General features: G+C 39.2%; 11 protein-coding genes and 1 further gene across 11 annotated transcripts, besides 1 other annotated feature; 4 read left to right on the plus strand and 8 right to left on the minus strand.

Annotated features, from left to right (window-relative positions):
- Positions 1-486: a tandem repeat (telomeric repeat; Ecym_2001).
- Positions 487-511: 25 nt separating this feature from the next.
- Ecym_2002 (uncharacterized protein) lies at positions 512-1,561 on the minus strand (the record flags this gene model as incomplete). The annotated part of the gene is made up of 1 exon (XM_003644531.1): positions 512-1,561. The coding sequence occupies one exon, from the start codon at positions 1,559-1,561 to the stop codon at positions 512-514; it is 1,050 nt and encodes a 349-aa protein (XP_003644579.1).
- A 594-nt stretch (positions 1,562-2,155) lies between these two features.
- DCP1 (Dcp1p) lies at positions 2,156-2,749 on the plus strand (the record flags this gene model as incomplete). Its single annotated transcript, XM_003644532.1, has 1 exon — positions 2,156-2,749. The coding sequence occupies one exon, from the start codon at positions 2,156-2,158 to the stop codon at positions 2,747-2,749; it is 594 nt and encodes a 197-aa protein (XP_003644580.1).
- An 88-nt stretch (positions 2,750-2,837) lies between these two features.
- On the minus strand, positions 2,838-4,700 carry SPT20 (Spt20p; the record flags this gene model as incomplete). The annotated part of the gene is made up of 1 exon (XM_003644533.1): positions 2,838-4,700. One exon carries the CDS (start codon positions 4,698-4,700, stop codon positions 2,838-2,840), a length of 1,863 nt encoding a protein of 620 aa, XP_003644581.1.
- Positions 4,701-5,055: 355 nt separating this feature from the next.
- PEX11 (Pex11p) lies at positions 5,056-5,751 on the minus strand (the record flags this gene model as incomplete). Its single annotated transcript, XM_003644534.1, has 1 exon — positions 5,056-5,751. One exon carries the CDS (start codon positions 5,749-5,751, stop codon positions 5,056-5,058), a length of 696 nt encoding a protein of 231 aa, XP_003644582.1.
- A 376-nt stretch (positions 5,752-6,127) lies between these two features.
- On the plus strand, positions 6,128-6,688 carry PSF3 (DNA replication protein PSF3; the record flags this gene model as incomplete). The annotated part of the gene is made up of 1 exon (XM_003644535.1): positions 6,128-6,688. One exon carries the CDS (start codon positions 6,128-6,130, stop codon positions 6,686-6,688), a length of 561 nt encoding a protein of 186 aa, XP_003644583.1.
- Positions 6,689-6,769: 81 nt separating this feature from the next.
- On the minus strand, positions 6,770-10,111 carry CTR9 (Ctr9p; the record flags this gene model as incomplete). The annotated part of the gene is made up of 1 exon (XM_003644536.1): positions 6,770-10,111. One exon carries the CDS (start codon positions 10,109-10,111, stop codon positions 6,770-6,772), a length of 3,342 nt encoding a protein of 1,113 aa, XP_003644584.1.
- Positions 10,112-10,348: 237 nt separating this feature from the next.
- Positions 10,349-11,782, plus strand: NOP8 (Nop8p; the record flags this gene model as incomplete). Its single annotated transcript, XM_003644537.1, has 1 exon — positions 10,349-11,782. One exon carries the CDS (start codon positions 10,349-10,351, stop codon positions 11,780-11,782), a length of 1,434 nt encoding a protein of 477 aa, XP_003644585.1.
- Positions 11,783-11,862: 80 nt separating this feature from the next.
- RIB4 (lumazine synthase RIB4) lies at positions 11,863-12,363 on the minus strand (the record flags this gene model as incomplete). The annotated part of the gene is made up of 1 exon (XM_003644538.1): positions 11,863-12,363. One exon carries the CDS (start codon positions 12,361-12,363, stop codon positions 11,863-11,865), a length of 501 nt encoding a protein of 166 aa, XP_003644586.1.
- A 335-nt stretch (positions 12,364-12,698) lies between these two features.
- On the minus strand, positions 12,699-14,000 carry RPD3 (histone deacetylase RPD3; the record flags this gene model as incomplete). Its single annotated transcript, XM_003644539.1, has 1 exon — positions 12,699-14,000. The coding sequence occupies one exon, from the start codon at positions 13,998-14,000 to the stop codon at positions 12,699-12,701; it is 1,302 nt and encodes a 433-aa protein (XP_003644587.1).
- A 213-nt stretch (positions 14,001-14,213) lies between these two features.
- Ecym_2011 lies at positions 14,214-17,287 on the minus strand (the record flags this gene model as incomplete).
- A 211-nt stretch (positions 17,288-17,498) lies between these two features.
- On the minus strand, positions 17,499-17,933 carry MDJ2 (Mdj2p; the record flags this gene model as incomplete). The annotated part of the gene is made up of 1 exon (XM_003644540.1): positions 17,499-17,933. The coding sequence occupies one exon, from the start codon at positions 17,931-17,933 to the stop codon at positions 17,499-17,501; it is 435 nt and encodes a 144-aa protein (XP_003644588.1).
- An 814-nt stretch (positions 17,934-18,747) lies between these two features.
- On the plus strand, positions 18,748-19,587 carry Ecym_2013 (uncharacterized protein; the record flags this gene model as incomplete). The annotated part of the gene is made up of 1 exon (XM_003644541.1): positions 18,748-19,587. The coding sequence occupies one exon, from the start codon at positions 18,748-18,750 to the stop codon at positions 19,585-19,587; it is 840 nt and encodes a 279-aa protein (XP_003644589.1).
- Positions 19,588-19,688: the final 101 nt, after the last annotated feature.

The raw sequence follows: 19,688 nt of genomic DNA on the forward strand, positions 1-19,688 counted from the left end.
CCCTGACGAGACCCGTACGCTGCCCCTGAGAGACCCGTACACCTGCTCCCTGAGAGACCCGTACACCACGTGTGACTCAAGTCCGCCTCCCGAGATCCCAACGCGCTCGCAAGATCAACCCTTTTAGATATCACGTGCCTACAACCCATTTAACTTATATCCAATGTATTCCTCTACGCTTAATTAAAGACCTTCTCCATGTGCTTAATTCTCAGCCATGGCTTACATGTTAATATGCATTACTAACATCTATTGATTTAAAGGTAGAAATAAGTTAATTCATTCAATTTCTAATTACGAAATACTAGATTTTTATGTATTCTAAAAGTTACCTTTGACTTCATAATTGGACTTCAAATTACATTTTGAAACATAGACTTCTCTTTAAATTGTTTCACACGTTAGATTTAGTATTCAATGTAATCTTGTTACTATCGTCATAAACTATGTATAATGTGTATGTGGTATGGAGACTCAGTCTCCGGATCGGTTCTGATTTAAAATACCAAGATTAGGCTGCTTGTACCTGAACACTGCTGCCATTTGCCTTTGACGAGTCGAGGAAAGCTGCTACACAGGCCAAGTGGTGAAACACTACTTTTGGTGATCCCTTCACAACCTGTTTGTCACCACTGACTACTGCTTCATAAAAGTTTAGGAATTCCGCATTGACTCCAAAGGATCCTTCTTCTTCAACCTCAAATTCTTCTATTGAGCCGGAATCCTCTAAACTGTCCCCAAGCTGAACGCGGATTTTAGCCTCCACCTTGTTAGAAATATCTAACAAAATAGAGCCCTTGGTCCCATATATCTTCACATAAATCCATTTATTAGTAGCACCGAATGCTGAACCATACGTGAAAGTACCAACTGCACCTGAACGCATCTTCAAAGTAGAAAAAACGGTGTCATCAGCCCCCGATAACTCACGTATTTGCTTTGTTAGAGCAGCTACAGATTCAATTTCGCCCAGTAGTTCTGTCAACAATGCAAGTTGGTGAACCCCACCATCCGATAAAAAACCTCCTATATGTTCTGGAGTTTGCCTCCATGAAGTTTCCATATACTTGTTATTCTTTACAAAGGGGCCAGTGGAATTGTAAGTAAATCCTACCACCTCCCCAATGGTTTCCAGCTTACTCTTTACAACATCTATGGAGTTCAAATACAACCAGTTTTCTCCAATTGCAATTGGAACGTTTGTCGTTTCAGAAATAGCTACTATAGCTCTTGCTTGTTCGAGATTAGCAGCTATAGGCTTTTCTAAAAGTATAGGTTTCCCTGCAGCCACGGCTTTCTCGACCGCAGTCAAGTTAAATTGGACGGGCAACAGAGCATCTATAAATGTGACATCAGGATCCTGCATCAATTTCTCCACATCATCATACACTTTCTGTTCTGAAATGCCTGCTGTTACGGCAAATTCAACGGCTTTCTTCTTAGTACGATTACAAGCTGCTACCACCTTGAATTTATCAGGATAGGACTGAAAGGAGGGCAAGTGCCTATTCTTCGCAAAGATACCGGTACCTAATATACCCACGTTCAAAATCGGATTCATTATGCCTTATCCACTTATAAATTGGTGTAAGATTTCATGTAACGTAGAGTAATGAGTAGCCGTTGAAATTTAATTTCAGAAAAAGGGCTTGGAAAAGTGAAGCTGAAAAAAAATTCATGTATTTTGCAACAAAATAAAAAAACTTGCATAGAGTTCATTCAAGTGTTTTGAAGTCAGTGATTGATTGAGCCGAATTTAGACCTTGGGCAACGTTCTAGGATGCATATCTTATATGGATGAACGAATGCCTGTAGATATAACTTTTCTGTAACACCCTGTCGTTAAAAACCCAACTACACCACATTATCTCTTTAAATGGTTCCATAATTCGTATACTGGTAATCTCACACATAAAGAATATACCGCTGCAGGCTTACTCCTATCCTAGATAATGTTGGCTTGTCAGCTATATTTGTAGCTAACTTCGAGCTAAATTTAAACGACGCTGTCACTGGGGATTGGCCGGGTAACGAACGTTATCCAAAACCATCAACTTTGACATGGAATTTTCCATATGACTTTCAAACACATGTAATTATATAGCGTTAAATTATAGACCTAGTAAAGTGAGGTTAAAGTGTCAGTGAGGTTGAGATGACTGGTTCAAATGATAGTAATGCTATGACGTTAGAGTTATACCGCAAGGCTCTTAATTTCAATGTTATCGGGAGGTACGACCATAAGATTAAGCAACTTCTGTTCCACACTCCGCATGCTTCAGTATATAAATGGGACTCCAATGAGAGCAAATGGAATAAGCTAGAGTACCAGGGAGTATTAGCGATATATCTTCGAGACATCACTGATGGTACAGATTTCCCCTCAACACAGCATGAGCAGCAGCAGGAGCTACATTCAGGCTCTGAGCAGAAGAGTAATGGGGTTCTTACTGGGCGGGATATCTATAATTATGCGCTGATAGTGTTGAACAGGATGAATCCTGACAATTTTTCTATTGCAATTGCACCAAATAGCGTTGTGAACAAGCGCAAACTGTTTGCACCACAAGACGATATTCAGCAGCCGTTGGAACCTATGGGTGTAGAAGTAAAGGATGACTTGGTTATCATCAAAAATCTAAGGAAGGATGTATATGGTATTTGGATACACACACCTGCTGATAGACAGAATATCTACGATTTACTGAAATACCTGTTGGAAAACGAGCCGAAGGATTCCTTTGCTTAAAAGATATATATCATATACATTATTACATTCTTTTTTAGTATATAAGATGTAATTCCCGTTTCAAATCAAGCCTGGATTTACTGTGAATTCAATTGGCAGCTGAGCCGCCTGGAACGGCAGCAGTGGTGTTACTAGCCTGTTTCTTAGTAGTCCTTTTCTTGGCGACAGAGCCCCCTTCTCCCATTGCCTTTTTAGTTGTCTTTCGTTGTCTTTTGGGTTTTGCCTTTTCTTCTCCTTCAGCAGTGGCAGTTCGTTTTCCATTTGGCAGAGCCGCAGCATTGCCTGAGTTGTTTCTTGCCATTGATTGTGCAGCTTGTTGGGACCCACTCGGATTTTTCTGCTGTTTTATTTGTTGAACAGTCAATGGTACGGACATTGAAATCCTCTGGTTATAGCCAGCCGGTGATACCGCAGCATTCATCGCCTGCTGCTTCTTCTTTTCTTTATTTAATCGGAACTGCTCCACGAACTTTAACCTACTGAATTGGTTGTTCTCATTGTTTACATTTGAACCAACGACGGCGGCAGCCGCCACTGCAGCCGCTGCCACTGAGTTACTACCTGAAACGCTACCGCCTGATCCTGTGGAGCTACTACCTTTAGCCGAGTTACCTGTAATTCCCAGCAGTTCCGCTCTTTTGGCCAAGGATGCGGCTAGAGTAGCGGTGGTAGTAGTTGTAGTTCTGCCACTCATTATCAACATCATTTGTTCATAGGCAGAGGAATGTTCTGGTAACTCTTCATGCTGCTCGATATGGCCTATCACTCCTTTTGAACTTGCGGCCGTGCTCAACTCACGGTGCGGATATATGCAAGCCTGAGTCTTCTCATCCCACTTCGGCTTCAGAAATTCGTCACTATTCATCTTATCCACATGCTCAAATGGATTCAAATTGGTTTCCAATCGCAAGTTACGCTTTGTGATTGCTAATATTTCTGCTTCAAGTTGTTGATAAACGGAATCAGAAAATCGCGTGTGGTCTGCCCAAGATAGCATGTCATAATACCGTGTTAAATCATTGGGTTTTAACAAAGTACGATACATTCTTGGCCTCTTAAGAGTCGTCAGCCTGTCCTTTGCGGTTCCAGTAGTGGCTTCCTTTGCAGAATTATCTCCTTTTACCTGGCTCTGTGGAGACTCAGATTCTGTGTTCGTCTGCTGCTTGGCTTGGTCTACGGGCGGTGATCCGGGTACACTGGTACTTACCTGAGCACCTTGGTTGGATAAATGCTGCTTTTGCTGGATGTTTCGCTGTTGCTGTGGACCCTGTTGTGATTGCTGCTGCTGCTGTGAAGTGCCCTGCCCTGCCTGCGGCTGTTTTACATCAACAGTATTGGTATGGTCATAGACCTGAAGAATCAAACAACCCTCATAAAACTGTATATTACAATCACGAAGTACCTCCACTATTGCGTCTGGAATCATACCTCGCGCCACGTACTCCAGAAATTCCTTCAACGTCTCATTGTTCTTATTCAAAATAAGACCCTCGCTGGTACCTTGCGGTGTTCTCTGATGCTGCTGCAGTCGAGTGTTGGCAGGAGCACATATCTTGTAATTATTTTCGTATATATGGAATTCGAAACTTGGCTTGAACTGTTCGTATTTCTTCAGAATAGCATCGGTATCTTCGGTAAACTGATACAACCTCTTTGGTTTTCTATTCAACGTGGTCAGGAGCTGAAAGATCTGCTGCTCAAAATTCTGCTGCTGCTGCTGTTGTTGTCTCAACCTTTGCTGCAGTAGCAAGCGCTGTTGAACTTGTTGATTCGCCGCCGCCTGTGCAGCCATTGTAGCTTGCTGTTGTTGTATAGTGCTGAGAGGGTTTACATTTCCAGATGCTGGACCAACATTGACAGAGTTACTAGGCGGTCTCTTAACGGCTCCATATAAACTGTTCGCGGTTCCCTGATTATTCACCGGTATCCCCAAACTGGATCTATTATTCATTACTCTAATTCGTCCTTATCCTTTACAACTATGCGTGCTTTTGGCTGGTGAAGATTTGGTTAAACAAGTCTTGGTGTACCAATATTGTCCAAATTTTTGCCAGCTGAAATGAAATAGACCAACATTTAGGGAAACCAAAGAGATGGCAGTCGTTCAATAAGTAGAAGAGAAACTAACAGCATTGCACTTGGTGTAACTTATGATCATACGTATTATATTTAAATAAGAATAGAGATGTATAATAAACAAACACACACACATACAAAACAAAAATATATATTCGAGGTTGTAATCACACACACATACACACACTCAAAAAAAAACGCCAACAAACAGCACAGCTGCCAAATCGTCATTACTTGGTGGCCTTCCACAAATCTTGGAGACCGAACAAGGAGGTTGCCACACCAGCAAGACCTATAGAGCCGTCCTGAGAGTCCAAATAGCCCAGGTTATTCAGAACGATGTACATATCCAAGAAGTCCCACACGAGCTTTCTTGCCGCCTTGAATCTCTCCTGGTAAGAGGCTTCCAATAGGGCTTGATCTTTCTCTTCAGAGCCAGCTTCGGCTATAGACACAATCCGCTTCTGGGCCATCTCAATGTTACGCAGGCCGCCAATAATCCCGGCCACCAGTCCGCCTAGCCACATCCAGTTAGTCCAGCGAGGCACACTTTTGCCAGTCAGCGGCGTTACGGGAATCACCTTGATAATACGCAACAAATTAACCTGATCCAAAGCCAAATAGGCAGCACTGAACAAGTTCCTCACCACATTCGCCCAGCGCAATATCTCATCCGGCCCTATCTTATTGTCGTAAAACTTAGCAGCCAGCTGGATATGATTCAATGGCTTCAAAAACCTCAACAACTTCCTAGTAGTGGTAAACTGTGCCTGCAGCTGGCGGGCAAGAATAGACTTGTACTGAAACCCTAAAAACCTGCACAAATACTGCAACAAACGCAGAGCCTTCTCTCTTCCAGCCGTAGTATCCAAAAAGTGAATTAACTTTGTAATGCTGGGATGGTAAACCACGCTATCACAGACCATCGCAAATTCTCTTTTTCTTCAAGCAAACACTAAGATATCCAATTAAAAGCCTGAGTGGTCCTGACAAGTAACAATTAGCAATGAAGACGGCTGTTTCATTATCTTAGAACACTTATAACTATACATATCCGTTCGACAACATTTTTATATAGCTTCGGTTTTTTTTTTGGTTCCGAAGCAAACTTATAGAGGCGGATGAACGGATTGGAGAAAGATGAAAGAGTAAGCAGAAGAGAGACAGCAGAACTCGCTATTTAAACTGCTTGGGAGGGTCAAAACTAGGCATCCAGAGGTGTTTCTGAAGTGAGGATAGAGCTACAGGGGCATTGTGCGTGGCCATTTAAATCTATTCTTTATATATAAGAGCAGGTGCGGTATGGGGTACTACGATGTGGATGAGATATTGGCAGCAGGGACCAAGTTTTCGTGTAAATTCAATTACGACATTCCTGGGCTAGGGTATTTGGAAGGGAATCCTGGGAGACAGTTGAATAAGAATGCGAAGATTGAGTTGCCCTTATGGTTAGCTAGTGTATTGGCTATTGTAACAGGGGACCAAGAGCATGATGATGAAGAAGCGTTACCATTTGTACAGTTTTTATCCCCAGAGATGTTTTCTTCCAAAGTGGTTAATGCGATTAAATCCGACGCCCCAACTTTGGACGTGCACTCTATTAGTGGACAGTTCTACACCCTTGGGATCAAGTGGGCGACGTTATTTTCAGATGTGGAATTGGCAGGTGTGATCAATAAGATGTTATTGGAGAGGGCACTTGAAATTAACAGGCATGCAAGTAGTGTGTCTGTTGATGCCGGGGTTGCGCCTTCTGATTCTACGGGGACGTTGCTTATGACGTTGGATGAGTTTGAGAAGAAGCTGTATAAGGAGACGCACGATACTTACAGGGATGCCAAACTGTGGCTTTCGCGGAGATGATCGAGAGAGTTGTTTATAATATTTATTGTACATCTAGCAGCATTATTTATTTATGTATTATATTATCTAATATAAGCGAAATTATTCGTCGTATTGTTCGTTGTTGTTGTCGTCGTCGTCATCTTGGTGGTGGTGGTCGCCCTTCTCCTCCTTTTTGATGTTATCAGACTCTGCGTCGAGGTCCACGTCGCTATTAGTGGATTTGACGGTTTCGACTGCTGAATCCTCTTCATCGCTTGTGTTGACGAATTCTTCGGAGATGGCGGATTTCTTGCCACGGTTAGGCTTTAGTTTTTCGTCTTCATTTGGAGCCCCGTCGAGGTCTTCATCTTCAGGATCAGAAACGATAGCTTTTTTGGATTTTCTTCTCCGTTTGGTGGGGACGCTCTCTTCATCAACGTCTGTAGTAGTCTTTGTTCTCTTGGCTCTCTTGGTGGGTTTCTTTTTCTTAGCCTTGGTTTTCTTTTCTGCACCTTCCTCCTCATCGGCGAATTCACTGTCACTTGGCGGTAGGTTGGAATCATCCATAAAGTCTTCTATGGTTGCTCGCTCCTCCATGAGCCTCTGAGCCTCCTCTTGTAGCCTTTTGAACTGTTCAGTTTGTTTTTCCCTTTTAATTCTTTCCTCTTCTTCGAGCTTCCTGAGCCGTTCTCTTTCCCTCTGTTCTTCTTCTTCCATCAACTTCTTAGCGTTTGCAAGTTTCATATCTTTCTTCTCTTCGTATTCCTTTTGCTCCTTTATACAACGTTCAAGTGCTCCCTTCATGGTGCCTTCTCCTAGCTGAATACGCTGCTGAATTTCCTCCCCGGAGTCTAAAACAGAGTGTGAATTGCTAAATTTCTTAAGGAGATTAACTGCTTCATCTAGATCGACTAAAGATTGTTCTAGTTGTGCAAGTGTTCTATCCCTTGGACCTGCTCTTCTTAGAACTTCTGCAATTTGAAATTCAATGAACGCGACATTGAACATCAAACTGTAAACAAACTTACTCTCAGGTGTATTAGTTTCTAGTTGCAAGGCTTCCTTGGTGTATTGCAAAGCCTTCTGGAAACAAGCTAACGATTTTTCTTTCAATCCACGAGAATACCAAGCAAATGCGAGCAAATTTAATACCGTAGATTTGTGGCCAATATTTTCAAACCGACTCAATGTTATCTCATAGTTTTCAATTGATTTTACAAAATCCTTCATCTCCAACAAACAATGTGCTAGATTTAGATGAACGTCTTCGTTATCTAAAGAATCCCTTACCTTACGCAGAATTTCCAAGGCCTGGCCGAACCTCTTGCTGTCAGCAAAGATGATAGCCAATCCTTGAGCTGCAAATATGTTCAGTGGGTCTATCTGTAGAACCTTTTGAAACAATTGTACAGCTTTTAGAAAAGATTGCTTAGATTTATCTTGTTCCTTTTGACTTGAAGATTTTTTAGTATCTCTAGCTATAGTAACATATTGATTAGCCAGGGATATCAACGCATACAAGTCATGTGAGTCATACTTTGTTAAAGTTTCCCTATTGTGTTTAGTTTCCCTGTCCTCTCCATTTGCATCGTTCTTTTCTCTGGATACGTTTTTGAGATACCAGCTGTAGAAGGAACGCACTTCTAAATCTGAATCATTTTGTTCCAACAGTTCTTCTAAATCCGTCGCAAATTTATCTTCCTTATCTTCCAGATATTTCAAAAATATAGACCTAATTTTCGCTTGCACATAACCTGGATGTTCTGATAGGATTTGTTGATATAAAGACATAGACTTTTCAGGATCTTCCGATTCAGCTGCGCGAGCAATGTTATATTTCACAGTCGTTTCAGATATGTTTTTATGGTTAGTGCTAGAAATAGCATCAAAGGCCTCTTGAAAGTATTTTCGAGCACTTTTAATGTCTCCGTTAATGAAATGGAAACAGCCCAAATTATTTGAAATTTCCAAAGATATATCTTCTAAACCCGAATATTTCCATTGGTCTACAGCCTTTGAGAGATACTGAAGGGATTGCTTATACTGCGTTTGAAGCTCATAAAGTTCAGACAGTACCAGATATGCCTTGACGGCAACTAGTTGATTTTTCTTTGCAGTTGTTAGCTTAATATATTTTTCCAAAAAGTTGATAGATTTCCCCACCAATGAAGATTTTTCCTTGGCTGAAAGCTTAGAAAATTGATTATCAAAACATTTCGCTGAATATAACAAGCCCAAAATATAATTAAGTTCTTGAATACTTTCTTGAGTCTTGTAAATGTTTTCAAATGTCAGGATACTTTCTTCAAATAATTTGTTCTGAAGTTGAGATTGACCTAGACCAAACTTCGCTAACAAATTGTCCTCATTTCGCCTTAATGATTCTTGAAACATAGAAAACGCCCTTCTAAAGTCACTTTTTGCATAATAAGCTCTACCACACCAAAAAGCTGAATCAGATAATATAGTATTAGCTACCAACGGAGCCCATTGTGATATCTTCTTTTCATAGATGGCGATCACATTGTCATAATTACCTGTTAAGTAATAATAGAATTGTAAAAGAACTAGAAGCACTGGGGTTTCTCTATTTTCAACAAATATATTTTTCAAATCTGATAAAACGTCTGTAAATTGGTCTACAAACTGTTGGTCATTTTCAGAAACGGTTAAAGCATTACGAAAATTTCCCAACATAACCAGGATTCTAGCAGTTCGATTTTTGTGATTTAACTGTAACGCCCTTTCCCAAGATTTAATAGCCATTGAGGAGTCCTTTAATTGCCAGAAACATAAACCAATCCCAATACGTGGATCAGGGTCTAACGTCGGGTCCAAAACCAACAACTCTTGAAATAATCTCAAAGAGGCCGCATAATTCTTCTTCTGATACAACAGCTTAGCCCGCATTAATAGAAACAAAACATTCAACCTGGAAGGCTTTCCCTGCCTCTTATCGTCCTCTTGCCCCTTTTTGATAAAAATATCAGCTGTTTCCAAAGCTTTATCGTAAAAATTTCTCTGGTAATACAAATCAACAGTTGCCAACATGTTACCGACCCACGATGGATCATACTCGATAGCGCTCCTCAAGTTCTGCTCTGCTTGAATTAAATGTTGCTCTCGTAAACTAAAATCAGTTATATTGGACTTAGCCAATTTCAAATATGCCCACGTCAGAAACCCATACAATGAGGCTGATTGTGGACCTTGCAGTACTTCAAATGCCATCTCTATCAACTTGATACCAGCTTCAACCATACCATGGTTGCAGTAAGCAACTCCAATGGTTAACCAGTGCTCTTTATCCGACCTCTCCTCAACTAATAGCGTTTTTAAATCTGCTGGATCTTCTGGCAAATCATTCTCCAAATCAATCGACACAACTTCCTCTGAATCCCTCAAAGGAATGTCTAAAGAAGTCGCAAATTTGGTCTTCGGATAATCAACAATGGATTCCATCGCACTAGAGCCGCTAAATATTACTATCCCTCTAAAGAAGGTCGCTTAACTGATGGTATCCACTGATTTCTGTATAGTTAGTTCTCATACTTTTTTGTTCGGAATCCAAAAAAAATATTTAAAGCGTTATCGTGATGAACGGATTACATCGCTGATTGAAAATTTTGAGAATGTCATCTGATTAGAAGCTCATCTCATATCAATATACCAAATAAAAGAGTAAGTAAGCAATCCCAAATGGTTTTATGCAAGCGTGTTTACGTTGGGAATCTCTATAATGATATAGAAAGATGTACCCAACAGCTGTATGGGCGATTTGGGCAATTTGGGAAGTGTCTGAGCTCGCAGTTTGAGTGCCATTCGCATTTTGCATATATCATGATGGAATTTGATAGTGAACACCAACTTAATAGATTGAAAGCAAGCTTTAATAACCTTAGTTATATGGGAAATAAGCTTAAGATAGATGTTGCCAAACCTGATTGGAAGGAACGCTGGATGATTGAAAATCAGAACAAGAGTTTAGAGGAGGCAAAGAAACGACAGATGCTATCGCAACAATGGGAGCATTACAAGAAATTGCATAATATTAAGAAATCATGGATAGATCGTAAGGAAGTAATAACTGGTAGAGTTAGGAAGACACCAAGGAGCAAACATAATTTAAAGAGTATGACCTTCAGAATCACCATGGATGGAAAGTTAAAGGTGTTAAAGTGTTACAAGACCAAACTATGGGGATACGAAAGAAATAAGTCTTTAAGAGATTTGGTGTACAGTTTTACCGACAAATATTGGCGTGATGGATGTAATCATATTGTGGATAGATTGGACTACTCCAGGACAAAGAATTCATTGCGTTTTGAGAGTACAAACGGTGATTCTATCACCGTAGATTTAAACCATAGTACAGGTACCGTAGAAGGTCCTGAAAGCTCTGAAGAATTCAAAGTAGAAAGAGAAATAACGCATGGAATTTTAAATGGAATGTTAGAGAATTTTGATTTTGCCAAGCCTGTCGAATTGGAAGTTGAAAACGAACCTGCTGATGCTGATTACGAGCTTAACGCGATGTATAAGAGCGAATTGGTAAGTACTGAAGCTAAACACCCTGATCAGGAGGTGCCACCACTAGGACTAATAGAAAGAAGCGAAGACGCAAATGGTTATGAAAGTGTATCTAGGGCTCATAATGAATCCAAACAACTTAATACAAATATTGACAAAGAGTTAAATAAAAATCCTGCTATTAGTAATACGGAAGTTCTCAGGAACGTATTCAATCCACTGAATGTAGAAAATGCTCAGTTCAAATTGATAGAAGAGTCTGACGAAGACATTGATCACGAGAAAGACATTTCTGAACCAACTGGGATAGATGTTATAGAGGTTAATAAGGCTGTTGCCATCCCAGAGAATCCAATTAACAAAGGAAACCCTAAAGGCTTATTCTTTCCTCACTGGCAATCTCCGTTCTTGTTAGCGCAGACACAACTCCATAAAGTCAAAAAGTCCAACCCAAATGATCAACAACAGCTTACATCATGGGAAGAAGAATTTTGGAGAAATAGAGCAGCCTGGACTCGTGAAATGAAGCTAGCAAGAAGAGATGTTCTACGTCAGCTCAAAAAAAGGAACTCTAGATCGCCAGGAAGTAATATTCTAGTATAATAGTGGTTATTTACACCTTAGGTTACATAAATTCAGGTCATAATTATACTAAACAAGTTACTAGTAGAACGCTCTTAAGCTTAGTGTCCGAATTTAACTGCCATTTCCACGGCGACTGCGCCAAAGTCTTCTCCGTGGTTATGACCAGATGCTACTGGAAAAAGCCCAGAACGAATCAATGCTTGTTTTTCACTCAAACACGTCAAAATTCCAAATATAACTGGAATGTTAATCTTGAACTGCAATTCCATCAATGCACGACTTACAGCTTCACAAATGTACTCAAAGTGCATACTGTCTCCTTTGATCAACACACCGATTGGAATAATTGCATCGTAATGCACACCCCTAGCTTCAGCTTTAGCAACAAGTCTACTGGCAGCAAATGGTAATTCATAAGAACCTGGAACACTTTCAATATGAATGTTCTGCTCTTTGACTCCTAGACTTTGCATGGTCTTCACAGCACCGCTGACTAATGCGTCAATTATGTTCTTGTTCCAACGAGCATGCAGAATAGCGATTTTTAATGAAGAACCATCGTATTTCTGATCCGAATTAGCCAAGCCAGAAATTGCCATCTTTTCCTTTAACCTAGCTTATTGTAATCGATGAAGCTGGTGTATTGAATGTAACGAAGTGGTGGAAGAGATGCTATGGTTTTCAATTTATGTAAACCGGAAATTTAACTGCACCCCGCCATCACGTGAATGATGAAATATCCATATATATATATAAGCATGGCACCCAAATGTATAGCAGTAAAATGATCTGGAATTAGTTAAATTCATGTAATGTAAGTTGAATGTAATACGCCTCCTAGTTTTAGTGTCAAATAATTGCAAATCGTTCGATAATATTGAAAAATTACAGTTTCTATGTATTTTTATCTACATTCTTTAGCATACAAATTAACTCAATAGAATTCATTTTCTTTTTCTACAATTTGATCTCTGGCGAATTGTGAACCACCAAGAGTGTCCTTAGCTTCATGCGTATCTTCTTCGACATCACCTAGATCTTCAGGATCTCTAGGCACATGATTTAATTGAACACTAGGAGCATATTTTGTGTGTTCTAGATTGTTTATTATAGCCATTAGGACTTTATCCAAATATTCTGGACTATTTACATTGAACATATTAGAAGGCCTAACGTCCAATTTATAATCTGGCCCATAGTACTCGTAATAATCATTGTATGGTAGCTCTTCATCTAAGACGATATTGTTTAGTAAACCTGTTTCAAAAGCCCAAGTACGGGCAACGTTTCTCATCGTATAACCACCTCCACCGACAACCATCATTGGAATGCCAAAGGATTTGACATAGTTCACACAGTTCGCATGCCCTCTCATGGATAAATTGAAGCAACCTAAACGATCACCAGAAAGAGAATCTCCTCCACACTGCAAAACTACTGCAGATGGTTGATACCATTCCATAATTTTTCCAATGACAGGTTCAAAAACAGATTTATAGGTTGCGTCATCAATACCATCCCTCAATGGCACATTCACGGAATAATACTTACCTTTTCCAACACCGGTATCCCTCAGTTCACCAGTACCGGGGAAAAATTCACCGTATTTGTGGAAAGAGCATGTCATAACACGATCAGTAGTATAAAAAGCCTCCTCAACACCATCACCATGATGTACATCGATATCTATGTAAAGAACTCTTGGATGATATCTCAACAATTCAATGATACCTAAGACAATGTCGTTCAAGTAACAAAAACCAGAAGCTTCAGATTTTTTAGCATGATGTAGACCGCCTGCATAGTTAATAGCAACGTCGCATTTGCCGCGGTTTAAACGAGCTGCACCTTCCATAGAACCACCACCAGATATGCTACAATACTCATATAAACCATCAAATACGGGACAATCATCACCAACGTTAAATTTTACACTTTCTTTTTGAAACATGTCTAGGTTATCTGGAGTTACACGAGATAGAAAATCAATGTACTCATCTGTATGAAACTGACACATCTCTTGCTTTGTAGCAGGCTTTGCCCTGTATATTTCCATTTTCTTATACAAGCCATAATTCATTATTAATGAGTGTGTCATTCTTATTCTATGGGGCTTCATAGGATGACCTGCTCCATAAGCGTAGTTCCCTACATCAGCGTCATAAAAGTACGCGACTCTTTTCTTCTGAGAGGAGTTAACAGTAAGATCATCAAAAGGTTTCTGTACAAATACCATAATTGAACGCCAAAGAGCTTATGCCAATCTATCTCTGGCTATTTATTTGTTTAAGAATGTTGATTAGTGTTCGCAAGACTGACATAGGTATAGAATCTTCAAAGGGAAAATTCGGATGATTGTCGTCATCATGTACGTAACAGATGATGAGTCTTTATGGATTATAAATATATTATATAACTAACTTACTATCTCATATACATCGGCTTCCTCTCAACTGCTTTCAAAATTTGCCCTGATATTTAAATAATGGTCTAATTCCTCCTTAGAGACACTTGGAACTAAGTTTCTCTGAGCTTTTACGAAATCATCCATGGTGACGATGATGCGGGTATCTGCTTCTTCTGCGACATTCTCGAACCAGTAACGAACGGAAGAATTCTTGGAATTTATCTTATTGTATTCGTTAACTTTATTATCCACAGTGCGAGCAATCCTTGTCATTGCATTCAACATTGCATCAGAACACAAGGCATAAAAATCGGCACCAGTGTATGTAAATGGACAAGCCTTTGCCAATTCGCAGAACTTTACATTATTATGAAGCTTAAACTTCCTTGTTAAAGCCTTTAGAATGTTTTGCTGTTTTTCATTTGTATCTGAAATGCCTAAATAAAGCAGCTTATCGAACCTACCCGGTCTGAGCAACGCTTCATCGAGTAAATCTGGCCTATTTGTGGCGCCAATAACAAAGACTCCATCCCCAGTTGAACTTAAGCCATCAAGTTCTGCAAGCAACTGAGAAACAATACGATCCATTACTCCACCAGAATCACCCTGGTTACCTCTTTTTGGAGCGACAGAGTCCAGTTCATCAAAAAAGATAACACACGGCTTGGCATCTCGTGCCTTTTGAAAAACACGACGAACATTAGCTTCTGATTCACCAATATACATATTCAATAACTCTGGCCCCTTAACACTAAAGAAGTTAAGAGAGAAGTTAGTCGCAACAGCTTTTGCCAACAACGTTTTTCCTGTCCCTGGGGGGCCATAAAATAGTATACCACTACGTTTCTTCATACCCGATGAAAACAACTCAGGATGCTTTAATGGCATATCGATGGTATCCATAATTTCACCCTTAACGATTTCCAGACCTCCAATATCATCCCAGGACACGTTAGGAATTTTAGGAGCACCAATAGCATCTGAAAATTCGTCACGTGCTCTATTAATTGCTTGTGTTAGGTCTTCAGAACTAATATACATTACACCACCTTCCCAAATCTGTGCGGTTGGACTATTTTTATATCTTTCAAAGCAACAAACCTTCGAAGTGTTGATAATAGACTTTATATCATTTGGCGTTAATCCTGCAGATTGTAGGGCTAATTTAGAAATCACAATATCTTGGGAGACAGCAAAATGAGCCCTAGAATTAAAATTAATAACATCAGAAGACAAATACCAGTTAAATATCTCTGTCCGTTGAGCTTCAGTAGGCACTGGGATTTCAACTTCAAATTTAACCTTGGACCTCACTGAGTTGGGAATGATATCCAAATCGTTTGTAGAGAAGACGAAGATGCTTCCCGGATAAAGGCTTGAATATTCGGTGACAGTTTTTGCTACTTCTATTCCCATAGACCTTGCAACTTTAAAAGTAGCTTGATCAGAGGATTGGTCTTCTTTTTCCAAAATCCCTTCAATGTGGGAGAGGTACACAATGGCAGGCTTCGTATATGGTAAAACGGCCTCGATTTTAGCGCGTATCAAACCAATAAAATTGGCTGTAGCATCAGAAGCGTTTGCATTAGGGTCTAATGACAAACAATCAATCTCAATAAGATGAAGGCTCATTTCTCTACATAGAGACCTTACTAGAGTAGACTTGCCAACATTTGGGGTTGATGAATGCAACAATATGGAAGAAGTAGCGCGAATACCATGTGATAAGCATTGCTTGTTGATAATAATAATATCTTGGAACCTTTTTGCGTAATCAAATATATTACAGTCATAATGAAATATTGGATCCATTTTATAATATGAAATGTAGTCACAAACCGATAAAGGAGGTAATGGGAAGCAACTAGTATTAGATATTACCAATTTCGTTTTTTACTATGGATCCTGAATGCAGAAGTGATATTTGTATCTTCATTCATTTTAACAGTATCAATTTTAAACCAGACAAGGGAATCATCATGATAAGTCATTGACAAATCATTCAATGATTCCGAATACAGAACAGAGAAATTAGAATCAAACGTGACAGGTATCAAATCTCCATTAAAGAAGGTTCTATCTTTTTCTGTGATAAAAGAGGTCAAATTATTGAGAATGATCTTTTGATAAATCATTTGAGAATTTTCCCAGCTCCCCACTCTTGATACAGTTACCGATGAAGCCGTAGGAATACCTTCTGATGCCTCAAAACTACAAATTGTGACTTCATTATTATCCAAAAAGTTCATCATTAACCTTGGAGTAACATATAGTACATTTGAAGAAAAACTATTTGGAGAAAACAGGACAAATAACATGGCAATTCTTGAAGTATTCTGGTTTTCAATCATTATTTTTGAGCCACTTGTAACCCCAAGCTTCATTAGGATTTCAGCTCTGGCAAACACAAACAGAGAATCATCATCCAGCGGATCGGGTGTTGGAGTTATTAATGACGTTTCTATGGGCCTAGACAAACACTCTAACTTCAAAGAGAGCTTTCCAATTTCCTCTTCAGAAACAATTTTCAAATGAGCTGTTCCATTCAAGAACGGTTTGATACCACTGCTTTTATTCTTGAGTAAAAGTATTTTAGTTGTCTCAAAATCTATAATACCTTGAAAATAAGGTGAACAATCTATAAGCTTGCACCATGGCTCAAAAATCACTTGGCCACTGTGTACAACGGTTGTTTTATTTTGAATATCACACTTGATTTGCAGAAACTTCAGCTGATCCTTCTCATCAAGTGATATCAATTGATTGTATAGTTTTTCTTGAACCGAGACAGATATAGAATCCAGTATCGGTGGTGGAGACATAACAGGTTCTACCTCACAAAAGTCAATTAAGGGCGACGAATCTGGTGTAACATTCCCCACCTTCGAAGGAAGGTCGATAGTGTTATCCTTCAATTCTTCTCCAACTGTACACTGTACCACATATCTTACGAAAGATTCATGATAGCTAGGAAGTTGTATTGAAACGTAAAATAGAGCCTCAGGTGAGTTCAAGGCCGATACAGTGTCAACTTCAAAGAGTTGAAAGAACAAATCCTTAGACAATTTGCACAACGAAGAGCCATTTGATGAAAATAGGAGATTTGCTCTTGTCATCTGAACTATTACGTTAAACTAGTTGTTTACCCCGTCAAAGACTTTCAATTAAACAGTGCTTCTTGTACCAGCAAAACAGTTTTACATGGAATTCTCTAACATGGCCAATAATAATTATGTCATATCGCTTCCTTAAAAAAATTATGTAAATGGGACTACAATCAGCAGAAAAGTAGATATAGTATTAACTTGATACAAAGTGATACATAATTTAGTATCTTCTAAGTAGGGAACTCTTCTCGAGCAGTTCCTTGGCTTCATTGATCTTCATTGCCACATAAGGACTTCCGCCTTTATCCGGATGATTCATTATCATTGACGTCCTATGTTTTTTCTTCAGCATTTTATCATCTAAATATTTAATTTCATCAGAAGTTATAGATAGTATCATCATAGCTTCCATCTCATTCATTTTCTTATTAAACCCTCCTTGATATTGTTCTAGTTGCTGACGTAGGTGCTCGGGCAAATAACTACGATATTTAGAACTAGGATTGTAGAAATCCTTATATTCCACATTAATCTTGTTAAGCCGTGCTATCATGGCTGGAGTTAACCTTCTATAAACGTCCCATGCTCGTAAACCAGATTTTACGGTTATTGCAAACACTGTAATCCCAGCTGCAATTATAATTGGAAGTACCATGCTATCTATCTGCTTGCAAAATAATGATGTAATGTAGAATTACAGTTTCGTTTAAACACTATCAAACGATAAATGATGTAACTTATTTTTTATCACGTTCAATTTTTACCACAGTATTCATATATCCGTTAACCACACTTCTAGACCCAGGTTCTTTGGAATATATGGCCAATATGCACAACCTCTTTTTGGCGATGCGTGAGTTTTAGCTCTGCGTTAACGTCTCTTCCACTGTCCGGTATTTCTAATATCAAGTCCGGCCGGACACCAAGACATAAAACGTAAATGGTTATTTTAAAGCTCATCCTAGGATTAAACTACGCAGAGTGATTCATATACATACAAGGTAATGCTGCAGGCAAGGCAGTTCGATAACGGTTATAATCCGATTTATTGTCACCTAAAAAACTCCGTAGATAGGCTATATAAAATATAATGGTCTTCTAATACATAGCACCTCGGAAACAAATATAGTGGCGAATGGCAATGGGCTGCAAGTAATGCACAGCACGGATTATTATTTGGATATATTTTAAAGACATTTTATGAGGAGAGAGGTGCCATGGCAATATATTCATTTTTACCCCTTTAGTTCATTAAAGTTTGAGGCGTTTATATTTCCGGATTGGCCACTCGGGCTAGATTCTGGATGACTAGAAATTGAGACTATTCAAATGGTTTCAATATATGAAATACAATTATATATAATTTATAATTGTTCGGAAATAGTTTTCACACTTGTTGAGATCAATACTTAGTGACAATTCAAACTGGAGACTAGGAACCTAAAGATACTATTTATGAGTAATCTGAGATGATGTTGATGATTAGGATATTGTTCATTATCGCCAACATGGTAGTTAGTACTTTTGCATGGTATTCTAACTCTAGTATAGACGAGACAATAACGTCTTCGATTTTGAACCATTCTAATTACTCAATTTCCAACTATTACACGTCTAATGCGGCTATCCAAACAATATCTACGGTCCCTCTTAGTACCAAACACCACATTAATCAGACCAGTACCACCTCAACTGTAACTGCGTCTAGTACAACCCATTTTGTTAATAGTACAACCGCCCACCTAACACACAAAACTGATACTAGCGTTATAAGTGGTGACACTACCATCATATTTACATCATGGTTTCCAGTTAGTACTGTGCACGCTACGTCTGCTGCCGCAAATACAACGGACTCTAGTATATCTAGGGGAATGGATTCTCAAACGAGTGCAACACGTGGAACACAAAGCTCTGATAAAACCAACTCAGGTTTTGTTATTGATACCACCTCCAGGTCGTATGGTTACCCAAATAGCACATCCGGCAATATAGGATCAGATGTTTCTTCTACATTTACGTCCATATCCATTACCGATACCGATACGACGACTGAATCAACAATCTCTACGCCGAAAACAGGCCACAACGAATCAACAACAGAGAAAACCTCGCTTCCAACTGAAATACCAACTGAAATACCAACTGAAATACCAACCGAAACAGACGGCCCATCAAGTGCTAGCACCGCCACCACTACTGAAAGCACCTCATCTACCCACTCATCTAGTTACCATGGTTCTGCTACCTCGCCAAAAACTAGTTTATGGAATGCGTGTATCGGTATCCTAGTTATTCTGCTCCAGTAATAATATTTATACTATGCTATATGTCTTTGATCTTAATTATCATGACGTGCTTAGAAGATACGAAATAGAAGTGAAGTGTATAATTTAACCGATTCTTTCTT

The sequence above is a fragment of the Eremothecium cymbalariae genome, chromosome 2 (genome assembly GCF_000235365.1).
Source record: "Eremothecium cymbalariae DBVPG#7215 chromosome 2, complete sequence".
In the NCBI taxonomy this organism is placed as follows: Eukaryota; Fungi; Ascomycota; class Saccharomycetes; order Saccharomycetales; family Saccharomycetaceae; genus Eremothecium; species Eremothecium cymbalariae.